This window comes from Nicotiana tomentosiformis, chromosome 11 (assembly GCF_000390325.3).
Source record: "Nicotiana tomentosiformis chromosome 11, ASM39032v3, whole genome shotgun sequence".
NCBI lineage: Eukaryota > Viridiplantae > Streptophyta > Magnoliopsida > Solanales > Solanaceae > Nicotiana > Nicotiana tomentosiformis.
In genome coordinates this window covers 21,445,486-21,469,285 of record NC_090822.1, presented here as the reverse complement: position 1 = coordinate 21,469,285, position 23,800 = coordinate 21,445,486, and the positions used below count along the sequence as shown (strand labels likewise).

At 34.1% G+C, this 23,800-nt stretch overlaps 1 protein-coding gene across 1 annotated transcript; it reads left to right on the top strand.

Annotated features, from left to right (window-relative positions):
* Positions 1–3,282: 3,282 nt before the first annotated feature.
* On the top strand, positions 3,283–5,802 carry LOC138901123 (uncharacterized). Its single transcript, XM_070188861.1, has 5 exons — positions 3,283–3,594; positions 3,639–3,735; positions 3,813–4,087; positions 4,245–4,574; positions 5,167–5,802. Exons 1-5 carry the CDS (start codon positions 3,283–3,285, stop codon positions 5,800–5,802), a joined length of 1,650 nt encoding a protein of 549 aa, XP_070044962.1.
* Positions 5,803–23,800: the final 17,998 nt, after the last annotated feature.

Genomic DNA, 23,800 nt, shown 5'->3' with positions numbered 1-23,800 from the left:
CCCTCCTTCCAAGAGGCAGGGAGGTTATTTCCGGAAAACCATCGGCTTAGGATAGGTAAAAGAAGGGCAACAACAAGCATACCAATTAGAAACTGAAGCAAAAATACAAAACTAAATACACTAGGTACTGCAATCAGCAAGCCGACACGAAAGCAACAACAAGTAATCACAGAAGTCAAGGGATACAAGGATACATAAATAACACTAAATCATGTACTCACTTATTTCAATTTATGTGAACTTATTTTCTTTTTAGTCTGTGCCAAAAAGAATGACCATTTTCCTTATTTGAAAACAATTTACCTTTATGCAACAATTTATAGTCACACAAAATATATGTACCTCATTTTATACCACAAGTTCAAAAGTCTTCTTTCTTTTCTTTAGTTCCATGCTTAATCAAATATGTTCACATAAATTGAAACATAGGGAGTACTAAAGCTATTGTTACAGACAAGGACAACGCTCGTCAACCTGTCATAGCCCTCTACCTTAATTTTCAACCTCCACACCTTCCTATCCATGGTCATATCCTCAGTAATCTAGAGCAACACCATACCTTGTCTAATCACCCACCATGCGCACGGCACCTTGCGGCGCTACTTGCATCACGTCTCGCCGTTCCGTTGCCAAAAGCCAGCAGCTGTCACGAGCGATACAACAACCAGGCACAACCCATAACAACTACACGGCCTTCGACATGTACTAAGCGTAGCTCCATGCACACGGCACCTTGTGGCACCACTTGCACGACGCACCACCATTCCGTTTTATAAAATCCAGCAGCTGCCACGAGCGATGACGCCACCTGATGTTGCCCACAACAACCGCACGACATTCGACATGTACTGAGTTTAGTCCCATGTGCATGGCACCTTGCGGCGCTACTTGCACAATGCTCCGCCATTCCATTGCCAAAAGCCAGCAGCTGCACGAGCGATGCCACACGCAACCCACAACAACCGCACGACTTTTGACATGTACTAAGCTTAGCTCCATGCGTACGGCACCTTACGGCACCACTTGCACGACGCAGCACCATTCTGTTGCCAAAAGCCAGCAGCTGCCACAAATGATGTTGCCACCCGATGTTGCCCACAACAACCGCACGAGATTCGATATGTACTAAGATTAGCCCCATGCGCATGGCACCCTGCAGTACTACTTACACGACGCTCAACCGTTCCATTGTCAAAGGCCCGTAGTTGCCACGAGCGATGTCACCACCAGACGCACTACGAGCACACACCATACGAGATGGATGTAGATAATAAAGTACGGATTTAATCGAATCTAGTATTCTTAACACGCAACTTAGATTTTGTATATAAAAAAAATTAGTAAAATTTAAACATTACATTTTGCAAACAAAATTTTAAAATTAGAACGAATTCAGTGATAGTAATGGTTTAGGTTTTAGGTACCAATAAACCATTTTAACACGTCTAATTTTCAACGAGAAAGTGGTATCCCCTATCTACGAGAAAAGAGTACGACTTTCCTATAATCAAGTAGTGCAATGCCTACAATAACCCACTTGTATTAGCCCAATGACTACACCATTGAATTCTATGTTTTATTTCTGGTAAAATTCACAAATAGTAATCTTTTTATTTCCCGGAATTGAAAATTAGTCAATGTCATATAATTTGAAATTTCACAGGTAAAACCTTGGGATATTATGGAATTTTTAACCTGTGAAATTTGAACTTCCATGATAATGTTTATTTTTTCAATTACAAGACTGAAAAGTGAATAAGCGACTGTTACTACCTTCAGGTCATCTCCCTACTGATAGCTTGTATAGTGAAAGTTTAAAATATCAGTGAAAAGTGAAACCTTTCTCAACTTTTATACAATGAAAAAGATAGAAAAGTATTGAAAAACTAGCCCGCGCTATTAGGGTGTGTATATATGTGCAGCCGTATTATGATTTTTATGTATAGATTGGAGATATAATTATATGGGAAGAATGAAATGAGTCTTATAATCCTTTTTGTGGGTACTAAATTGTCTTTAAATAGTTATATTAAGGAAGATAGACAACATTTTTGTTGGAGTTACATGACATTATAGATATTTGGGCCTGAATCTTTAGTAGTTGGGCCATAGTCAGCCCACTATGTAATAAAGTAGATTATACTGTATTTATAATAATCGGTTAGATTCCATAGGAGGTTTTTTTAACTATTTTTGCCCTTTGTATATATATAGAACTCTAGAAGATTCTCAGCTTAGTTTTTCTCTCAGATGAATAAGAAAAGATCTGATTCTCTCTCTCTCTCTCCGTGCTCTCACCCCCAAATGTAACCCTAGCTAAATTTCATCATTTCTGTTCCATTCATAATGTTATCATGGTATCAGAGTGAGGGTTATGATAGATCCGAGGGTAAGATGTAGAGCGGTGTTACCCCCGTTGGTTGAATCGAAAAAATTGCGAGCTTGCTGTTTGTTTTTTTTGGTGAACGGTGTTCCTGAGATTCCGGTGACGACATTCCTTTCTCTTTCAGGCATTGACGTTTTTTTTTTTCTGATTCCGGCAAGCTTCTATCAACTTACATTGTTTCAAGGCTCACTTCTTCGAGTATAAAGAAAGGAGATTGGTAACCCTAGTTCTTTCTGTCTTTCCCTTATAAATGCATGTTTAGGATCGTTTCTCAATTTTGATTCTGGATTTTATCTTGTTATACAAATTTTTCTACTTGATTCACTATGGTGAATTCAACTGTACCTGTGAACCCTAACTCTTGTTCTGCTGCAACTTCGTATAGTTCTGACCCTTCGAGTCCTCTTTTCATACACTCTTCTGATATTCCTGTAACGTGTCTAGTTAGTACCCCTTTCTCTGGGTCTGGTTATGGGGGTGGAAGAGAAGCATGATAGTGTCTCTATCTGCTAAAAATAAAATTGCTTTTGTTGATGGATCTTGTCCTAGACCATCTGCTAATGACAACCCTGCAAAATTACGACAGCGGGATAGGTGCAACAATATGGTAATCTCATGGTTAACCAGTTCACTCTCACCAGTTATTGCTGAGAGTGTCCAATACTTAGAAACTGCTGAGAGTATTTGAAAATAACTGGAGCGTAGGTATGGGGATGTAAATGGGACTAAGGTTATTGAAATTAAAAAAGAATTGGCCTCAACTCAGCAAGGATCACTTAACATTGCTTCACACTTCAAAAAACTGAAGAAGCTTTGGAATTAGTTGGGGATAGTGCGTAAAAATCATGGTAATTCATGTATTTGTGTTGCTAAGATAGGTATTCAAAAGGATAAGGATGGGTATTCAAAAAGATAAGGATGGGGATAAGCTTCATCAATTTCTCATGGGTTTGAATGAAGTTTATTTGGGGGTTAGGAGTAATTTGTTGATGATGCAACCTCCCCCTTCACTTGACAATGCATACAATATACTCCTTCAAGATGAGAATCAAATACAAAATCACTTCACTCCTCAACTTATTCCAAAGTCTGCTTTCTTTTCTGCCAATATGAACAATAAGTCATTTCCTCTAAAACAGTACAATCAGAAGATAGGCTTTGATCAATCCAGGGGGGCAATGTGTTTTGTAAGTCTTGTAAGAAACCAGGTTAGACAATTAACAAATGTTATAAACTCCATGGGTTTTCCCAGAATTTCAAATTAAATAAAGGAAAGAGGGTAGCTACAAATGTGTCTACTGAAATTGGATGTCCATATCCTGGTCAGAAATCTGCTTCTCCTCAGATCTGTAATGGTACTCCTGGTCCATCTTATGATTATCAAGCTTCATCCATTCCTAATTTGACCAAACTACAATATTCACAGCTCATGTCATTGCTGCACAGACTCAAATTAGTTCTGATTCTGGCTCTCAATCCAACCTGATGGCTTTTGCCAATTTTGCTGGTTGTGTCTTATCTCTGCCTGTTTATTTTGATAATGATTCTCATGCTTGTTTGCTGTCTGGGACTAGTAGAAGTGTATGGATTATAGATAGTGGGGCTACTGATCACATGACCTCTAATAAAGATATCTTTTTTAACCTCATACCACTAACTACTTCTTACTTAGTAACTTTACCTAATGGATATAAGGCAAAGGTTACTTCCATTAGATCTGTTACTATCTCTTTCTTTGACTCTCTATCAAGTACTATATATTCCATCTTTTCACTATAATCTGATTTCTGTACATAAATTGATTCAACAACTTAAATGCCTAATCATGTTTACTTCTTCTTTATGCATTCTCATACAGGACCTTTCCATGAGGAAGCTTCTGGAACTTAGTAAATTGGACCAAGGACTTTACAAGCTTCTTCATGAGCATCAGTCTACTCCTGGTTCTAATTTTTCTATTTCTGTTTTCAATAAAAATGTACTGCCTATGAATGTTTCTGATGTTTCCCTTAATAAAGTTGTACAAAATAAGAGTGCTTTGAACTCTATTCCTTTAGTTTCTTCCAATGATATGCATAATATAAATAAGCATGATGTAGTGTGGCACCATATGCTAGGACATATTCCATTTGCTAAAATGAAGCTCATTCCTTCTATATCTTTTAATTTGTCTTCTAAACAATCTTTTGTATGTCCTGTTTTTCCACTAGCAAGGCAGAATAGATTGCTTTTTTCTCATAGTACTTATATCTCTAATTCTTTGTTTGAATTGATTCATGTTGATACATAGGGACCTTATCACACACACACACACACACATATTTTGGGGATAGATATTTTCTTACCATTGTGGATGATTATAGTAGGGCAACTTGGACCCATTTAATGCGATCCAAAAGTAATGCTTTCTCTTTGTTGAAAGCCTTCATATCTATGATTAAAATATAATTCAATCTTCCTATTAAAATATTCAGAAGTAACAATACCCTAAAAATAGATTTCTCCAATTCTGCCTTACAATATTTCTCTAATAATGATATATCCACCAAATTTCTTATCCACACACACCTCACCAACATGGTATTGTTAAGAGAAAACACAAACACCTACTAGAAACAGCTAGAGCATTATTATTTCAATCAAAACTGCCAACAAAGTTCTGGGGAGATTGCATCCTAACTGTCACTTACTTAATAAATAGATTCCCCTCAACTAGATTACATAATAAGACCCCTTTTGAAGTCCTATATGGTAAATTACCCTCTTATACTCATTTGAAGCCTTTTGGATGCCTATGCTATGCTACTATCCCTAAGTCTAACATAGATAAACTAGATCCTAGAGCAGCTCCTTGTGTGCTTGTTGGTTATCCATTTGGTAAGAAAGGATACAAATTGTACAATCTGTCCACCAGAGGTATTTTTGTCTCTAGAGATATAGCATTCCATGAGTCAATTTTTCCATTCCTTTTGTCTTCTCCATCCCCTAGCTCTCTGGTCCCTTCTATTCCTGCTGATGACTATTATCCTTTTCAATCTAAGACTTCTTCCTTTCCTTGTTCTGTCCCTTCTTCATCTGTTGCATCTTCTGATCCACCAGTCATCCCCTCTATTCCTGTACCTTCTGATTCCTATTATGTCCCACCTCCTGAATTTAGAAGAAGTAGCATGACTCATACACTACTTTCCCATCTTAATGATTTTATTACACAACTTCTTCCTTCCCTTTCCAGCTCCACTTCCACATCACTTTCTGCTGCCCACACGTCAGCAACTGAGCCTTATTTTTATACTCAGGCAGCTACCAGCCCTGCTAGACAAGGGGTTATGAGGAAGGAATTTGAAGCTTTAGAGACTAATAAGACTTGGGCAATAATTGAATTGCCTAAAGGAAAGAAGTCAATTGGTTGTAAATGAGTATATAAAATTAAACATAAAGATGATGATATTATGGAAAGGTATAAGGCTAGATTAGTGGTACGGGGTGATACACAAATTGAGGGAATTAATTTTCATGAAACTTTTTTCCCTGTTGTCAAGATGTGTGATGTTTGGCATATTTCGATATGTGTTGATGTTACTTTACCCATGTTTTAACCGCTTCTTGATGTTATTTGATCTTTAAAATGCCCAACATGGTTTAATTATTGGTTTTATGACTAATTGAGTTGTGTGTGGTGAATTAGGGTGTTTGGAGTGCAAAAATATGAATAAAAGGTGCTCTAGGTAGAGGAAGAGAGATTGGATGCGTCGCATCCAATCTAGAAAAAGATCAGATTTCGTGCACCCTTAGCAGTGAAGTCGGCCCATAGCGTCCACCGTAGCATCCGAAGCTGAGAAGTGGAGGACGAGGTGGATGCGAAGCATCCACCGTAGCATCCGAAGCTGAGAAGTGGAGGACGAGGTGGATGCGACGCATCCACCCTAGCATCAATCCCTGAAGCTGATTTGGATTAGAAATAGGAGAACTTTGGCCCACGACTTTGGTACGCAATATATAAGCCAAAAACGCCTCTTTTAGGTCATCGAACATATTGGGAAGGGGGAAAAAAGCCACGAAAAAGCTGTGGAGGCCGGAATTCATCAAGTTCCATCTTTCTCCCACCAAACTTAGTAATTTTTATGTTTCCGTATATGATTTGTTGTTTGGCTACCATGTCTATGTGGAGCTAAACTTCACGTTCTAGGGTTGTGGTTCTTTCATGACTATTGTTATTCGGATATTGATTTTGACTTCTTGATTTATCATATTAGTTTATTTATTCAATCTTGCACTTAATTATTTAATTGTTTGATCACCAATTGAATATTATCTACGAATCTAGAATTGAACTCGAAAGTGGGAATTCTATATTGCATATAGGATTGAGTAGGGCAAGTTCTTGAACTCGGGCATCGGGGAACGGATTCGTGGTTAGGATAGACATATACCTAATTGCCTTGCTTGGTTGATTTACAGGAATTATAAATGCGTTCTTGTTGATTCTAACTCCATAGACATATAGGCGTTAGGTTAGCTTGAATAGGCAAGTAAGAACTCGACAGATTCTTATGAGCATTAACCCTGTCAACCAATAAGCTAGATAAATTAGTCGGTCAATTCAATTGAAGAATACAATAGGATTGTTAGATAGCCCATAACCCTAGATCGTTTTCATTACATTGATATCATTAAAATCTGCTCTTTCTCTGTTCAAAGTTTATTATTTATATTTTTCTTATTTAATTAGTTTAGAATAAAATATTTTTAGATTTAATTCTTGTTTAGATAATTGGGATAGTCTAATTTAGTTAATAGTTAATCATAAGTCCTCGTGGGTTCGACATCCGACTTTTAGTCACTTTATTACTCGACGACCGCGTATACTTGCGTGAGTGTGTTTGGTCGCAACAAGTTTTTGGCGCCGTTGCCGGGGACTTAGAAATTTGCTATTTTTCTAGATTAGACATTTTTTTTATCTATTCATGTTTTTTTATTATTTTATTTTAGTTAGTATTTTTTATTTATTTTAGCATGGCATCTTGGAATAAAAATTGTTCGAATGATGGTTATTCTTATTTTGATGATCCTTGTCCATATTGTGGAGGACCCCACTGGTGGAAAAATTGTCAGAATGTTCCCAGGAGCGAGTTGTGCGCACAATCTCAATCCTTTGAGTGGAATATTTGTAATATGTGTGGTGGTCAAGATGGCCATTGGGATGGTTGTCCTAATTTTGTTCATCCTTCTCTGAGCCCTTATTATGATCTTTCTAATGATATTTTTGAGTTTGATAGGGGCAATGAAGTGCAGGATATAGAGCCTGATGCATATATTAGGGATATTCTGAGGCAAGTAGCAGAGCAACAGGATGAACTCAAAAAAGATATGAAAAGAATGAGGGCAGCAATCACAAGAATGAAGGCCAATATGGAAGAATTGAATGAAGAGAGCGAGTACCAACAAGAGAAAATTTTTGAAAAAGAGGAGATTTTGAGCCAAACTTGGCTGGCAGAACAGGCTGAAAAGTTAGAAATATATGAAGCTCAACATGAGGAACTTACTGATGGGATGAGACACTTTATAGAGGGAAGATCTAAACTGGGACAAGGGATCTATAAATTTGTCACTACTATTCACGACTTGCAAGATAAATTAAATGCAAAGGTTGTTGCGTCTATCGCCCAACAAAATAGTAATGAGTTGTCAGAAGCTGAAAAGGAGCTTATACGCCAAATTGAGGAGCTAAAAGTGGAGAGCCAATCATTCGAGCATATTTCTGTTGATGATGCCCATGTTGAGAAAAGTACACTAGAGCCATGCGAGGTAGCAGATAATGTTATATTTGAAGACTCTAATGTGTGCACATATGAGGATATAAATAGTAATACAATTCTAAAGTTGGGGCGTGTTGGTCCTCATTCTAAACATTTTTCGACATTGTATTTGGATGATGACATGGAAATCGAGTCATCTAAGCCTTTGGAGGAGTCAATGGAAGAGGAACATGATGCCTATATTTTTGAATTTGTCATGCCAAAAAGCAAAAAATACATTCCTCATCTAAAGGCCGAGAAGTGTAGAGTGAAAAATTTATTACTTGGCCTGGTTATCTTTGTAGCCCTACCACTGGAGCATAGCCGCAAACTGGATGCCATGTTAGGGGCTCAATTCATAAGTTCGAGGTGGAGGCAAAAAGTGGTTCACGTCGTGCCGCTACGTTAAATCAGGCGCTTGTTGGGAGGCAACCCAGCGTTACTGCTTTCTTTTATTTTTGTTTACTTTTTATTTTATTTTATTTTTATTATTTTGTAGTATTTATTTTTGTTTTGTAGGATTATGAGCATAGGAAGCAAAGCCATTAGAAGAGTGCAAAAGCGAGCTAGATGGTGAGGACTAAGTGTGGGGTGCCCACACAAAGGACGATGCCTGGGGAAGTCTGAGTACCTCGTGAGCCGCTATTGCTTCGGCCTTTGGCCTACCAGGGAGTCTCGTTTACCCTCTTATTATTTATAATGTGCATTGAGGACATTGCAAAATTTTAAGTGTGGGGTGAGGAGATCGTTTGGATAAGTTTCTGTGCTATTTTAGCTTAGTTGTAGTACTCATTCTTAAGTGTAGTAGCTTTTGTGAAGGAAAAAAAAATGAAAAATTAGAAAAATTGGACTTTTCCCGACGATTGATCTCCTAGACAGTTTTCTTGAGGGATTAAAGTCTAAACAAAAATCCAAAATATATCTTTTAGCTTTCTTTAGGTAGTAATAATCCCCTGTGGTTTTTCTTTGTGCCTCGGTTCTTTTCCATGGGATGTAGTTTGAACCGGGTAGTTTTTTTCTTTCCGAGTAGATTAGGAATTTAGGGAATAAAAGGAGCAAGAATGATGAACCTAGGCGCCCTTGACTTGTTTGATAGTAACATATTTATACTTTCGCATGTGTAGTATCTTCTGTATGATTTGAAATTATTGATGATGCCTTGTTAAAATGGATAGCATGTTTTGTGGCGCTTATTTCTCATTTTCTTGACTTGTGTTCACTTTGCGCTTAATGCTTAATATCTCGTGGCTCCGTGAATACTTGCATTACTTGAGAGTCGGAATGTAACCGTCCTTAATGAGTCATGTGCCATGTGTGGTGAGGTTTTTGTGTAGTCCATGTATTGTACTTGTGTCTAGAACTTGCCCGGTATGTGAGTTGAAGCAAAATTTTAGGTGATGCTCGGTTTGAAAAATAATTTTAGGCTTTCTTTGATCTTTTTGAGCTTATTGCTTATCACAAATAAAATCTATCCCTAGTTAACCCTTTTGAGCCTGTAGACCTTTTATTTGGTACCCACATTACAAGCCTATACCCTTTTTATTCTTAATTGACATTGTTTTGATCCTTTTACCTCTTAAAGCACTTTAATTGTTAGATGAGCGCTAAAAGAAGTAAGAAGGGACTAAGTGTGGGGTGACTTTTGAGTGGAACCAATGAAAGAAAGAAGGGTGCACTTATTTTGTAAAATAATACACCACTAGCGGAAATTAAAAGAAGAAAAAAAAGAAGAGAAAAATCTGGAAAAAAAAAAAGAAAGAAAAATATAAATGAATAAATTGTTATCTTGTTCTTGCTAGTGGGTATGAATTAAAGTAGTGCTTAAAGAAAAAGGGACTGTTTTGGGGGTGATATTGTTTGTGAAATTGAAGTGGTGTTGAAGAATTTGCGCTTAAAGTAATTTTGTGATGTATTAAAGTGCTTAGGAGGGTGAGTCACTATTCCTTAAATATATCCTACCCGTCCCTTAGCCCACATTACAACCATGAAAAAGTCCTAATTGATTTTAGATCGAGCGAGCTTACATTAGTAGAGATTTACATTAAGGGCAAGCCTATGGTACTAATTTCATGCATGTGACTTCTTTGTGAGAGTGAGCGATTTTCTTTGATATATGTGAGTCATTAAAATATATTTGATCATGAGATTCGAATGTGTGGATTGAACTCGCTCTCTTGTTCTTGTTGTGAGGGCACATGGTTTCACGAGGGATAGGTAACGTTATTAGACTTCTCTATGATGTTGGGTGTTCAAGCCATGAGTACATAGTGACATTGAGTCGGTTTTTGAGGTTAGGGTTGTTGTGAGCATGTTGTCTTTGTTCGAATATGTTTAAAGAAGGGCATAAGTAAAGGGAAGTGTATGTGATGCATAGTCTAGAGCCTAATTGTTGCAAATAACCATGGTCATAGGTGCAGTGTGCTTTGAATGATAAGAGCTTAATTTTGTTTCGTCTACTATATGATGGTTTGTTCGAGGACGAACAAAGGTTTAAGTGTGGGGTAGTGATGTTTGGCATATTTCGATATGTGTTGATGTTACTTTACCCATGTTTTAACCGCTTCTTGATGTTATTTGATCTTTAAAATGCCCAACATGGTTTAATTATTGGTTTTATGACTAATTGAGTTGTGTGTGGTGAATTAGGGTGTTTGGAGTGCAAAAATATGAATAAAAGGTGCTCTAGGTAGAGGAAGAGAGATTGGATGCGTCGCATCCAATCTAGAAAAAGATCAGATTTCGTGCACCCTTAGCAGTGAAGTCGGCCCATAGCGTCCACCGTAGCATCCGAAGCTGAGAAGTGGAGGACGAGGTGGATGCGAAGCATCCACCGTAGCATCCGAAGCTGAGAAGTGGAGGACGAGGTGGATGCGAAGCATCCACCGTAGCATCCGAAGCTGAGAAGTGGAGGACGAGGTGGATGCGACGCATCCACCCTAGCATCAATCCCTGAAGCTGATTTGGATTAGAAATAGGAGAACTTTGGCCCACGACTTTGGTACGCAATATATAAGCCAAAAACGCCTCTTTTAGGTCATCTAACATATTGGGAAGGGGGAAAAAAGCCACGAAAAAGCCGTGGAGGCCGGAATTCATCAAGTTCCATCTTTCTCCCACCAAACTTAGTAATTTTTATGTTTCCGTATATGATTTGTTGTTTGGCTACCATGTCTATGTGGAGCTAAACTTCACGTTCTAGGGTTGTGGTTCTTTCATGACTATTGTTATTCGGATATTGATTTTGACTTCTTGATTTATCATATTAGTTTATTTATTCAATCTTGCACTTAATTATTTAATTGCTTGATCACCAATTGAATATTATCTACGAATCTAGAATTGAACTCGAAAGTGGGAATTCTATATTGCATATAGGATTGAGTAGGGCAAGTTTTTGAACTCGGGCATCGGGGAACGGATTCGTGGTTAGGATAGACATATACCTAATTGCCTTGCTTGGTTGATTTACAGGAATTATAAATGCGTTCTTGTTGATTCTAACTCCATAGACATATAGGCGTTAGGTTAGCTTGAATAGGCAAGTAAGAACTCGACAGATTCTTATGAGCATTAACCCTGTCAACCAATAAGCTAGATAAATTAGTCGGTCAATTCAATTGAAGAATACAATAGGATTGTTAGATAGCCCATAACCCGAGATCGTTTTCATTACATTGATATCATAAAAATCTGCTCTTTCTCTGTTCAAAGTTTATTATTTATATTTTTTTATTTAATTAGTTTAGAATAAAATATTTTTAGATTTAATTCTTGTTTAGATAATTGGGATAGTCTAATTTAGTTAATAGTTAATCATAAGTCCTCGTGGGTTCGACATCCGACTTTTAGTCACTTTATTACTCGACGACCGCGTATACTTGCGTGAGTGTGTTTGGTCGCAACAATATGCACCATCAGGTGTCTTGTGGATTTTGTTGTCAAGAAAGGCTGGTCTTTTTTTCAATTAGATGTTAACATGCGTTCCTCCATGGTGACTTGGATGACATCAAGAAAGTAAGTATTTTAGGATAGAGGAATATAAATTTTTCTACGATATTATCGTCTTTTATAAGTAATTAGAACTCATAATCCTTTTGTTGCACTTACATGAATCAATTGGTTTATTGGAGAGTTTAAATACAAAAAGATTTTTTTTTAAAATAATCAAAAGGTCACGCAGATAATTATATAGAAAGATATTTATATTGTACATTTGAAACTGTGTCGAGAGCTAGCTGAAATAGTTTATAGAATTGATAAAGTTACGATCACTACATAGAGTAATTTTATTGCAAAATGATTTTTTTGTTATACAACTAATGGGCATAAGAATTTTGATGACCGGATAGGTCATTTATAGTTTAACTCTTTATTTCTATATTCCAAGACCTCGATTAGCTCCATTTAGCCTTTCTCGATTTGTGTCCGTAATCCGTGCCTTTTCCAAAAAAATAATTATGTCAAAAATTGATAAAAATATGTAATATTGCCTTAAAACTCATTTTGAGTTGACTACGGTCTACGTTTTGTGTAAACGGATACGCATCACTATTTTGATAGTCCCGGTGGGTCCGTATTATGATTTAAAACTTGGGAGTATGCCCGTAACCGAATTCGGAAATCCCTAACTCGATTTAACATAATTCGCTGAAAACTGACAATTTAAAGGTTTAAGGAATTCCTAAGTTTGACCGTATATTGAATTTGTTGCTACCGGGTTCAGATTTTAGTTTCAGAATTTGGTATAGGTTCATTTCAGTATTTATGACTTATCTCCAAAATTTGGTGCAAAATGGAGTTGATTTGACGTGATTCGGATGTCCGGTTGTAAAATTGCATGTTCTTGAGTTTCTTTGAAAATATCATTCCTTTTGATGTCCGATTCATGGATTTAGGTGTTATTGTGGTATTTTTCTCGCACAAGCGAGTTCGTATAATTTTATTATACTTGTGTGCATGTTTGGTTGGGCTCGGGTGAGTTTTGGATAGGTTACGGATGATTTTGAACTTAAAAGAATGCTAGTTTTTGAAGTGTGCTAATGTATGATGCATTCTTCATCGCGATCGCGAAGAGTAATCTGGACTAGGAAAGTTTTTCCTCTATGCGAACGCGAGGCTGCGTACGCGAATGCAAAGCCATGGTGGGATCACCCTTCACGAACGTGACCAACACTATGCGAACGTGAAGAGTAATAGGCCTGGGAAGGGGGAGCTAGGGTTTGTTCTACGCGAACGCGATGGCCAGGGGGGACTGACCATCGCGAACGCGTGCAGCCCCTCGCGAACGTGAAGGCTTTTGGCCGCTGCTGCTTCGCGATCGCGTCAAGTGTCTCACGAACGCAATGAACACCGACTCCCAATCATTTAAACTTTCAAAAATCGGGATTTCACCTATTTTTCACCATCTTCTCATTAGAGCTCGGCTTAGAGGCGATTTTGAAGAGAAATTTTATCACCATTTCATAGGTTAGTATACTTTAACTCGTTTTCTTCCATTTCCATTAACACTCATTGATTTCTAACCTTAATCTATGCTCTTTCATGGTAGAAAATTAGGGATTTGGGAAAAATTGGAAGTTTTTATAAAATTGAGATTTAGACCTCAAATTGAGGTCAGATTTCGAAACTAGTTGTATAATCGGGCTCGGGGGTGAATGGATAATTGAGTTTTAGTCTGAATCTCAGATTTTGACCAAGCGGGCTTGGGGTTAACTTTTGTTGATTTTTTGAAAATAGTGTAAAGATCTTAGATTTATGTATTGTAATTGATTTTTCTCGCATTATTTGTTGATATTGAGTCGATTTTGATTAGATTTAATTGGTTTGGAGGCGAATTTTAGAGGAAAGGCCCTGTTTGAGCTTTGATTTGCTTGCGGAGCGAGGTAAGTGTTGGGTCTAACCTCGATTTGAGGAAATTAGGAACCCTTGGGCTATCTGTTATGTGAATTACATGTGTAGCAGCGTATATGCGAGGTGACGAGTGTATATACGCAGTCACAATAGTTATTTTCAGGCTTTCCCGTATTTCATTAATTATCTCATTCCATGTCTTAACCGTTACATGTCTTAATTGCTTTATATGTCGTAACTTATTACTTGTCATCTATTTACTCTTGTATTGAAATGCTCATTTCTTCCATAATTCCATGATTAATTGCTACTTGCCTTACTTGTCTTACTTGTACACTTTAATTATCATATATTTGGCTTGTCTTGTTGCTTTGTATTAATTGTAGCATCCCTTGATTTGGTACGAGGTTCCTTCATGGCTTTGCTTTCATATTCTTTAATCGTATAGATTCTTGTGAATTGAGTTGTTGAATTGATTTTGTTTATGGATCGGGCTACACGCCACAACGGGTGGAATAAGGAAGGATTGATATTGATACGGTGGGATCGGGTTGCACGCTGCAACGGATTTTATATGTGATTTTGATTTGGTGAAATGAGCGAGGATTATGATATTGATTCTGATTATATGGTGGAATCGGATTGCGCGCCGCAACGAATTTTACATGTTATTCTTGATATTGATACGGTAAAATAATGGAGGATTATATTTGTACGGTGGGATCGGGTTGCATACCGCGACGAATTGTGTGTTTTGTATTCATTGTTGCATTGTGTTAGTTTTCAGTGTTTTCATACAAGATTCTGAGCACTAATATTTCTGTTTTACTGATTTCGAGGATTGAGTTTATTTTCATAAGTCAACTGCCTTACTTTTTCTGTGTTCTTTTCCTTTTATTATTATTATTATTATTATTATTATTATTATTATTATTATTATTATTATTATTATTATTATTATTATTATTATTATTATTATTATTATTATTATTATTATTATTATTATTATTATTATTATTATTATTATTATTATTATTATTATACTGCGTATAGGTTATTGTAAATGACTCGCCTAAGAAATTCGTTGTCATCTCTTATTGATATATTTTGGATTTTTATAAATTTTTTCTATATTTATTTAATTTTATCTTATTTTTTATGTCTTTCTTTCTTTTGTTACAAAAAAAATTAATTTATTCGCTATAAAAGGATGAGTTTTAATAGAAATTGTCATAAGAGCTTTATTTATATTTTTAGTCTTTGGTTGAAATTCTTTCATATTTTTCTTAGGGCTTTATCTAATCAACCTAAATAAGTGCTTACCCAACCACTTAATTTAAAAAGTTGAAGATTGTGTAATTTATATGCAATCCATATGTAATATGTGTATAATCGTGTGTTGTCTGTAGATCATCTATGTATATTAGCTATAAAAAATAAATCATAAATCTGACCGGATATTTATGTAAATATTTCATAAGATTTCAGTTTTTTGATTTTATCCATGATATGACTTCTATTATAATAATTTTAGAAAGTGTACACTAAAATTCAAAAATTTCTAATCTTTTTATTTTTAAAATTACATCATATTTTAAAATATAATCTCATTTCGAAATAATTTGTTTACATTTAAAAATATATATATTTCACGTCATACCAATTTATTTTCAATATACTTTTTGTTACACTTGAAAATCGCTATAAAAACTATTAATTAGAAACCAATATTCCTTTTGTTGAATTCGAGAGAAAAAACTTTCACATAATTAATATTCAAAACTAATATTCTTCAACGGAAAAAATATTATACCCTTGCAATGTTGGCTTGACTACAACTAAATGAAGAGGTTTCAACTTATACACTTCAATTTCTAGAATGTGCTAAATTGAAATTAATGATAACAATTGTATAATCAAAGTTTTGTTATTTGTTTGATGTTCATTTATACAAATTTAGTTTGCGTACACACTACCTTCCTCAGACTCCACGATATGAGATAATACTGGGTATGTTGTTGTTGTTGTAAAAGTATTGATACGTAAAAAAACAAAAAAGGAAAAACTATCGCATTTACTTTCTTTCTTGTCTGACTTCATATGGATAAAGTGTAGGGTCATCTCCATAACGTAAATATTGAAAAATGAAAATATCATAATCTCACGAATACAACGAAAAGTAAATTTTATCGTATCGCTCCGATTTATCGAGAGTGAGGAGAATTAACATGTCAATTCGGTTTGTCGCGGACAGGGAGTGATGTACTCTTTTCCCAATTCCAAAGAAGGGATGGTAACGTGTGAAAGCGTCCATCATAAACTGTGTGTGGCTTCGCCATCTTCTCTACTTCTTTAGTGTCTAATCAATTGATTGAAGTCGGTAAATTAGCAGGATTAGGACTTGGGTTTGGCCGTTTGGGTCTTACTCCCTCTTTTTCAAAATGATTGATACTATTTTTTTATTAGTCCGTCTAAAAAATATTTTATCCGTTTTAATTTATGTAAATTCATTTAATTGGACACAGAGTTTAAGAAAAGAGAGAAGACTTTTGAACTTATAGTGTAAAATGAGACACATTTATTTTGTGTGGCTATAAATCATTGCATAAAGGTAAATTGTTTCCAAATATGGAAATGAGTCATTCTTTTTTGTACGGGTTAAAAAAGAAATAGGTTCACATAAATTGAAACGGATGGAATATTAATTCCTTTTAATATTCTTTTTAGTAAGAAGCATTTATAGCAGATAAGTGATATAATACGTTCCAGACCATAAATTTCAAAAGTTTTACGACCACACAAATGCTATGACTTATTTAAGATGACTTATATCAAAAGTCTTCTCTTTTTATTAAAATGTGTGCCAAGTCAAACTAAAACATTTTTTTTAAACGGATGGAGTATTTTCTAATCTCTATTTCAGTGTATTTGATCTATTTTTAGTTGTTTTAAAAAGAATTAATCTCGTTATATTTTTTAAAAAAAATTAGTATAAATTCTTCAATTAATTTTAATGACGAATTCTTATAACTATACAAGCATTATGGTATATTTAAAATTATTATTTTTAAAAAATTTATAACCATACAAATATTATATATATGTTTAAGAAATAAATTTCAAAAAAAAATATTTTTTTTTTTTGAATTCCGCATTCACCTTTTAATAATAGGAAGGGAAAGATAGTAGAAATAGTATTTTGGAGATTGAAATTATAAATTTAAGTAATGTAGGATAAAGATGTGCTATCAATTTCAAGTTCAGAAGAGAAAAGGAGTACAAATGGAAAAAATAAGAGAAATTTTCAGAAATCACTATGTTTTAGTGATTATTAGCTTGTTATAACTACCATTTACTAAATTACTTCCTATAGCTATGTTTTCAGTTGTTATAAACTGTATTCAGTGTATTTTTGCTACTGTATTCATGAATACAGTAGCAAAACTCGGCGGAAAATAGGGGAGTCCAGTTAAGCAGAGAATGTATTCGACTGTATTCGCGAGTTGTATTCGTGAATACAGTAATGGAATTTGAGGGAAAAAAAGTCTTCAGCTGTTTAAAAACGGTAAGTGAATCAATTAACGCGATAGACTCCTAATATAACTCAACAAACTCAATTATAACACACAAAATTTGTATTTTCAGTTATAGAAAAGATTCTCATCAACAGAAAAATACCCCAAAAAATTGAGCAATCTTCAGAGATTCAATCCATCCTTTCTTTTTTTAGTGGTATCTTTACTAAAATATTTTTAGTGGTATCTTTACAAATAGATTTATATATTAAAATTATATAATTATATTGAATACAATTAAATACATAAAAATACATTGAATACATGAAGTATAGCAGGTCATCTATAGTGCAAAAATATATGAATACATATATACATATGAATACATAAATTATATTAATTAAAAAAAATATATGAATACATTTATGGAATACAGCTAGAGAGTAAATACAATGAAATACATGGAATACAGCGAGATACATTGAAATACAATAAAAAAAAGACAGTGAATACAATGAAATACATGGAATACATCGAGATACATTGAAATACAATGAAAAAAGGTAATAGACTCTTTAAGTTCCTCAGCCCCAAACTCCATCCCCAATCCACCGATATCCAGGCCGCCGCCATGTGGGGCGTCGCCGCCGGTTAAATGAAGACAGTTGTTGAAGAATCACCAATTTAAAGGATCAAACGGAAACTAGAGACAGAACTTCTTCAGATTTCACAAGGCAAACATGAACAATCAATGCAAAATCTAAGAAAAATTTAGAATGTGTAACACAAATGTGTGAAAGAAATCGTCGGCCGGAGGAGGGGGTTAGGGGTGACACAACAAGGAAGGGGGGAAGTGGTCGCTGGCCGTATCTGTCGTTGGCGGAACACAGCCCATGCTAGGGTTTCTAAAAGCAGGGGAGGAAAAAATCGGGGGGAAAAAAGAAGAAAGAGGAAAGAGAAAGGAGGAGAGAGGGAAGAGAGAGGGAGAGAGAAAAATAATACACAGCGTATTTAATGGCTTAAAGGTAGGAAGTGACCATAAATAGATATTTTGCTATAAAAATTAAAAGGTAGCTATAGGGGATAATTTTTTAAAAGGGTATTTATTTATAATAAATAAGGTATCAACTTTTGCTATAGGAGGTAAAATTTCTAAAAAATAAGGAGACTATATGTTCATAGCGTCTACATAAATTTTTAATAAATTGCAATTTGGTTTGACTATTATTGCGAATCAAGAAAGATGTGCAACATTTAATAATTAAGTACCATCATGCACTACTTGTTTGAGCCATCTTTTATTTATTATTCATGGTTTAATTATATTAAATTTAAATGAAAATTATATCATATTTACGACAATAAGGAAAAGTTCCGGTTTTGACTTAATCATTATATATGTTCACCAAATACTTGTCACAATTTTTCTTTTCATACCAAGAATATTAATTAATTAGATATGTCGCTTTCGGCATTCTCTTTGTCTTTGTCCTGGATCTAGAGAACTAGATAGGTTCAGACCAGCCCAATTAATTTTGCTTAAATTATGTATTTGTATTAAAAAATTTATTAAATATGTATAAATATGTAATTACAAATTCAATAATTAAAATGAATTATGAGTTTGGTGGTAAGTTCAGAACTCATATGCTTCATCCGTCTCCACTTATAAGCTGTCTCATAGGTTTAAAGTTCCATACTCCGTTCGTTCATTTTTAGTTATTCACTTTGGACTTTTAACGCTCTTTAAGAAATAATAAATGAAATATATATTTTACAATTTTACTCATGATAATGACGACATTTTCAAAAGTATTGAGAAATAATTTTGGGAATGAGAAATAAATGATAAGGGTAAAAGAAGAAAAAAAAATATTGTCTTCTCTTGATTTAGTATAGTGGACAAGTAAAAATGAAAATATATTTTTAATATACTGGACAAGTAAAAGTGAACGGAAGGAATAACTAATCCGCTAGGTAATTTTCTATGGTGTTTGGCATGACCAAAATGTTCTTGTTTACTTTCTATTTTCTTTTTCTTTTTCCGAAAGTGATAATAATGCAGTTTTCAGTGTTGGAAAATAACAGGTCTAAAAAATATAATGAGTACTTAATTCGGTCTTAAATGTAGTCATTTTGACAAATCAAATTTGTTTCAAAATATTTAATATTTTAAAAATAAAAAAACTTTTATCAGTATATGTTTTAAATTCACCATTTTTGTCCAAGTTAGTAGAATGTTAATTAAGTGGAATGTTTACGGAGAGATAAAGGATACTTTGGATAAATTATCTTACGATTAAGACTATAAAATAACTTTTTTTAAGGGAGGTGCAAACCCTCAAAATATTCATTGTACACAACCACACCAAAAGAAGTTCAAATTCAACTGAAACTGAATCATTAAATTATTTTCATTTTTTTGGTGAGTCATTAAATTATTTACACTGGATTTATGGTTATTGTTTATGCAAAATCATTAAATTATAAGTTACCAAAAATAAGGAATTAGAAAGCTTTGAGTAGGGCTTTTTATTTTATTTTTTTCCGGTACCACTAACAAAGTCATAATATTCTTTTTTGGCACCATCAACTTTCAATTATACTCTATCTTCAACTTACTCAAATATAAATCCGTACGTTTTAATTAACAAAAGTGAACCCTCACTTGAGAACATGTGCTAAAATTAAGAAAGTCAAAAATCAATCTTAAGACTGTGTTTGGTCTCTGTGTTCTATACTTATCACAATCTCTTTTTAAAGGAAAAACAAAAACGGAAATAGAAATATTTTATTGATGTCATTATCTATTGCCCTTTTGATGTTGTTATATTGCAATGAGTTCATTTTGGGCATCCAAGAAAGGAACATTTACTTCACGTCTCTCGTATTTGGAAAGGAATTTTTTTTCTCTTTGACTAAATTCTTTAAATAGTGAGTAGTACTTAATATTTTTAGTATTTTACTGTAATTTCTTAAATATGTAAATGTCATGTTCAACGAATTAATCCGTCGATATAACAAAATCAACTTAAGAATTTTTTTGATCCCCGTATTCTAAAAATTTTAAGTTCCTTGGGATTAAAAAATATTGTAGTTAATGATTTTCTTGTGGAAATTTGGCGAGCCTTATTACGAGACATGTTGGAAAATATGCGGGGATTATTAATATAGAAACTGTAACATATGTATTATACACTATTGAATCCAATATAAAATAATAGCGAAATTGAATTACAAAATTGTACTTGTACTACTTATATTGAAAATGAAATATATGCTAACCAAACCCTATATAATAATAAGTACCGCATTTTACCTGAGAATATTTTCCTAATCCAAGTAAGTGGTAAACTAATGTTCGGATTATATTGGTCACGAGTAGGAGTGGCAAACGGTCGGGTCGGGTCGGATATGATTCGGGTCGAAAACGGGTAATGAAAAAAATGAATAAATTATCCGACCTGATCCATATTTAATACGGCTAAAAAACGGGTTAATCGACGGATAATATGGGTAATGACTTTTTGAATATGATCACTTTTGGGAGAATTCTCAGTTTCCCAAACTTGAGGAACCCCCAATTTGAGGCTTTACAAATATAAGAATTAAACCCATTGGTTATCCATTTTCTAAATGGATAATATGATTTTTATCTATATTTGACCCGTTTTTAAAAAGTTTATCATACAACCTATTTTTTAATGGATAATACGAATGATTAACTATTTTCTTTTAACCATTTTGGCACCACTTGTTACTGCCTAGAAAAGTTGATGTGTCCCTAGGTCGATGGTCTACCAAGACTTATTGATATGCTTTTCAATGAAGTTCTTTTTCTTTTTATTTTCCTCCAATTAATAAAGTTGTTTCAATATGTCGCTGAAAAGGTGGCAACATTTTATTCACTATCAAATTTGAGCCAGTAAAGTCTTCTTTTCATTATTTCTTTTGCCTTTCCACCATAAAGAAAGTATTAATCGAATAATCGTTATGTAACAAACCAAATTCCATTTTTTAATTTCTTGTAGACTACAAGATGATAATAATATAGGATTCTCTTGACCATAAAAGGAAAGAAAATTAGTATCATTACCAAGTTAAAGCAACGATACCCTTAATCACTAAATTATTTTTAAAAGTAATTTATTTGTGGTAAATTATATATAGCTCATGACCACGATACTGCTATGCAAAAAAAAAAAAAAAAAAACATAATTAAAATTTTCCGACATTGTTCATATTTTTTAGTCTTCTTTAACTTCAACATCAATTTCGTTAGCAGTTAATTTCATCCATCTTTGGATATTTGCTATAAAAAAAAAATCTCTCATTTCTTTGTTAAGATTGAGATCAAATTAAAATGTTCGATATAATGCTCATTGGCTAATATAGCCTGTTTGGCCAAGTTTCTCCACGGCCAAAAGCACATTTTTTTTCTTTCAAAAAGTACTTTTTTTCTTCCAAAGTTAAAATATTTGGCCAATCTCTTTGAAGAAAAAAAAAGTGTTTTTGAGTAGAAACAGAAGCAGTTTTGGAGAAACAGAAAAAAATAGTTTCAGAAGCACTTCTCTGAAAGCACTTTTGAGAAAGATACACGTAAGACACTTTTTAAAAGGTTGATCAAATAATAATTGATGCCCAGAAGTGCTTTTCAATTAATTATTCAAACATAAACTATTTCTCACCAAAAACCTTTTGAGAAAAATACTTTTTTTTTAAAAAAATAATTTTTAAAATAAACTAATTTTAAAAACTTGGCGAAACAGACTACAAGTCAATAAACAAACTTTCTTAAAGGACCCTAGAATGCGATGTTGAAATTAAGACGTCATATGAATGTGACAAAATGTTATGCAGTTATGTTATGCATAATTTAGCACCTCCTTATTTCGTGATTCAAACATTTTTTTTCTTTTCTTTTTGTGGCCTCTAGTCGAGCTTGGCTATGTATATCGAGTCATATAAATGTAACCTTCTTCTTAGGCCAAATACATAAGGGGCCACCTGAAGTTGGCATGACTTTTCAGTTTAGCACTTAAATTTAGGCTTGCTCCAATTAGACACTCAAATATCAATAAATGTGTGTCTATTAAACACAAAATGCTGACATGTCATATTGTGTGAACAATACCCAAGTAAATTTTTATTCTTTATAAAAAAATTATTTTTTAGTTTTTCTTCACCAAAAATCTACCATAAACAGTCATTCCTTAATATCTCCAATTCCGCTTTTTTACCGAAACTCACGAGAACAATTACAAAGACTCACTTTAAAAAAAATCTTTCAGCTTACTCTTAAATCTTCTTGGTCATTGGCGTTGTCAAAGCTCTCATTGTCATTGATGAAACTGGAACCGTTGGCTAGATTTTTCGATCAAACTCAGTAGTTATCTGATTTAATTTTTGAAGGAGCATGAAATTTTTAAGGTAATTCAGAAATGAGGAAATAAGAGTTGAAGGAAATGAGACAAAGTGTCGGAGGTGGTAGTACAGGATCGCCAAAGAATAAATTTTTTGGCCAAGCTCAACGTTTTTCGGTGGTCGCTGTTGGTCGACTTTTTTTTTTTTGGCTGCTCGTTGACTACTAGTGGTTCTTCTCTAATTGTAAGGGCTTTTTATAGTGAAATTTGAAAAATTGTCTATTGAATCAATACAAGAGATGAAGATCTAAGGTTATAACAAATTTAAGATTTTTGTTTTGGTGAGCATGTGGAATGGTGGTGGTGCTGATGCTCTATGGAAGGGGGTTGGTTGTATAACAACAATGGTGAAGGAGGGGAAATTTGCTGAAGTTTGGTGATTAATCACCAGTAGAAACCCTAGCTACGAGGGAGAAGAGAAAGAAATGAAGAAAAAGGAGTTATCGGAAAAAGAGAATGAATGAAACAGTGAAAATTGTATTCACCGCTTACTGTGCATCTCTTACACTTACACATACAATACTGGTTAGTCACACATGTATATATATATATATATATATATATATATATATATATATATATATATATATATATACATGTGTGACTAACCAGTATTGTAACAAACTAACCAACTAAGTACTTCATTAACCTCACTAACTTCCTAACTAATCAAGAATACATAAATAGGCTAAACTACTCTCATAATCAAGTCACTCATTTCTCCTCAATACTCCCCCTCAAGCTAGGTGGTTTGAAGACATCAAGTACCCCTAGCTTGGACAACAAATAATCATCCCCATTTTGTATCTTCTCTCTTATAAAATGACAGTC

Excerpts from the sequence above, each read along its gene's own strand:
- LOC138901123 (XM_070188861.1), top strand. The coding sequence starts at position 3,283 with ATGGGTATTCAAAAAGATAAGGATGGGGATAAGCTTCATCAATTTCTC. Across the intron at positions 3,595-3,638 it reads TAAGTCTTGTAAGAAACCAG|AATTTCAAATTAAATAAAGG; the intron begins GTTAGACAATTA and ends GGGTTTTCCCAG. Across the intron at positions 4,575-5,166 it reads TGTCTTCTAAACAATCTTTT|CCTTTTGGATGCCTATGCTA; the intron begins GTATGTCCTGTT and ends ACTCATTTGAAG.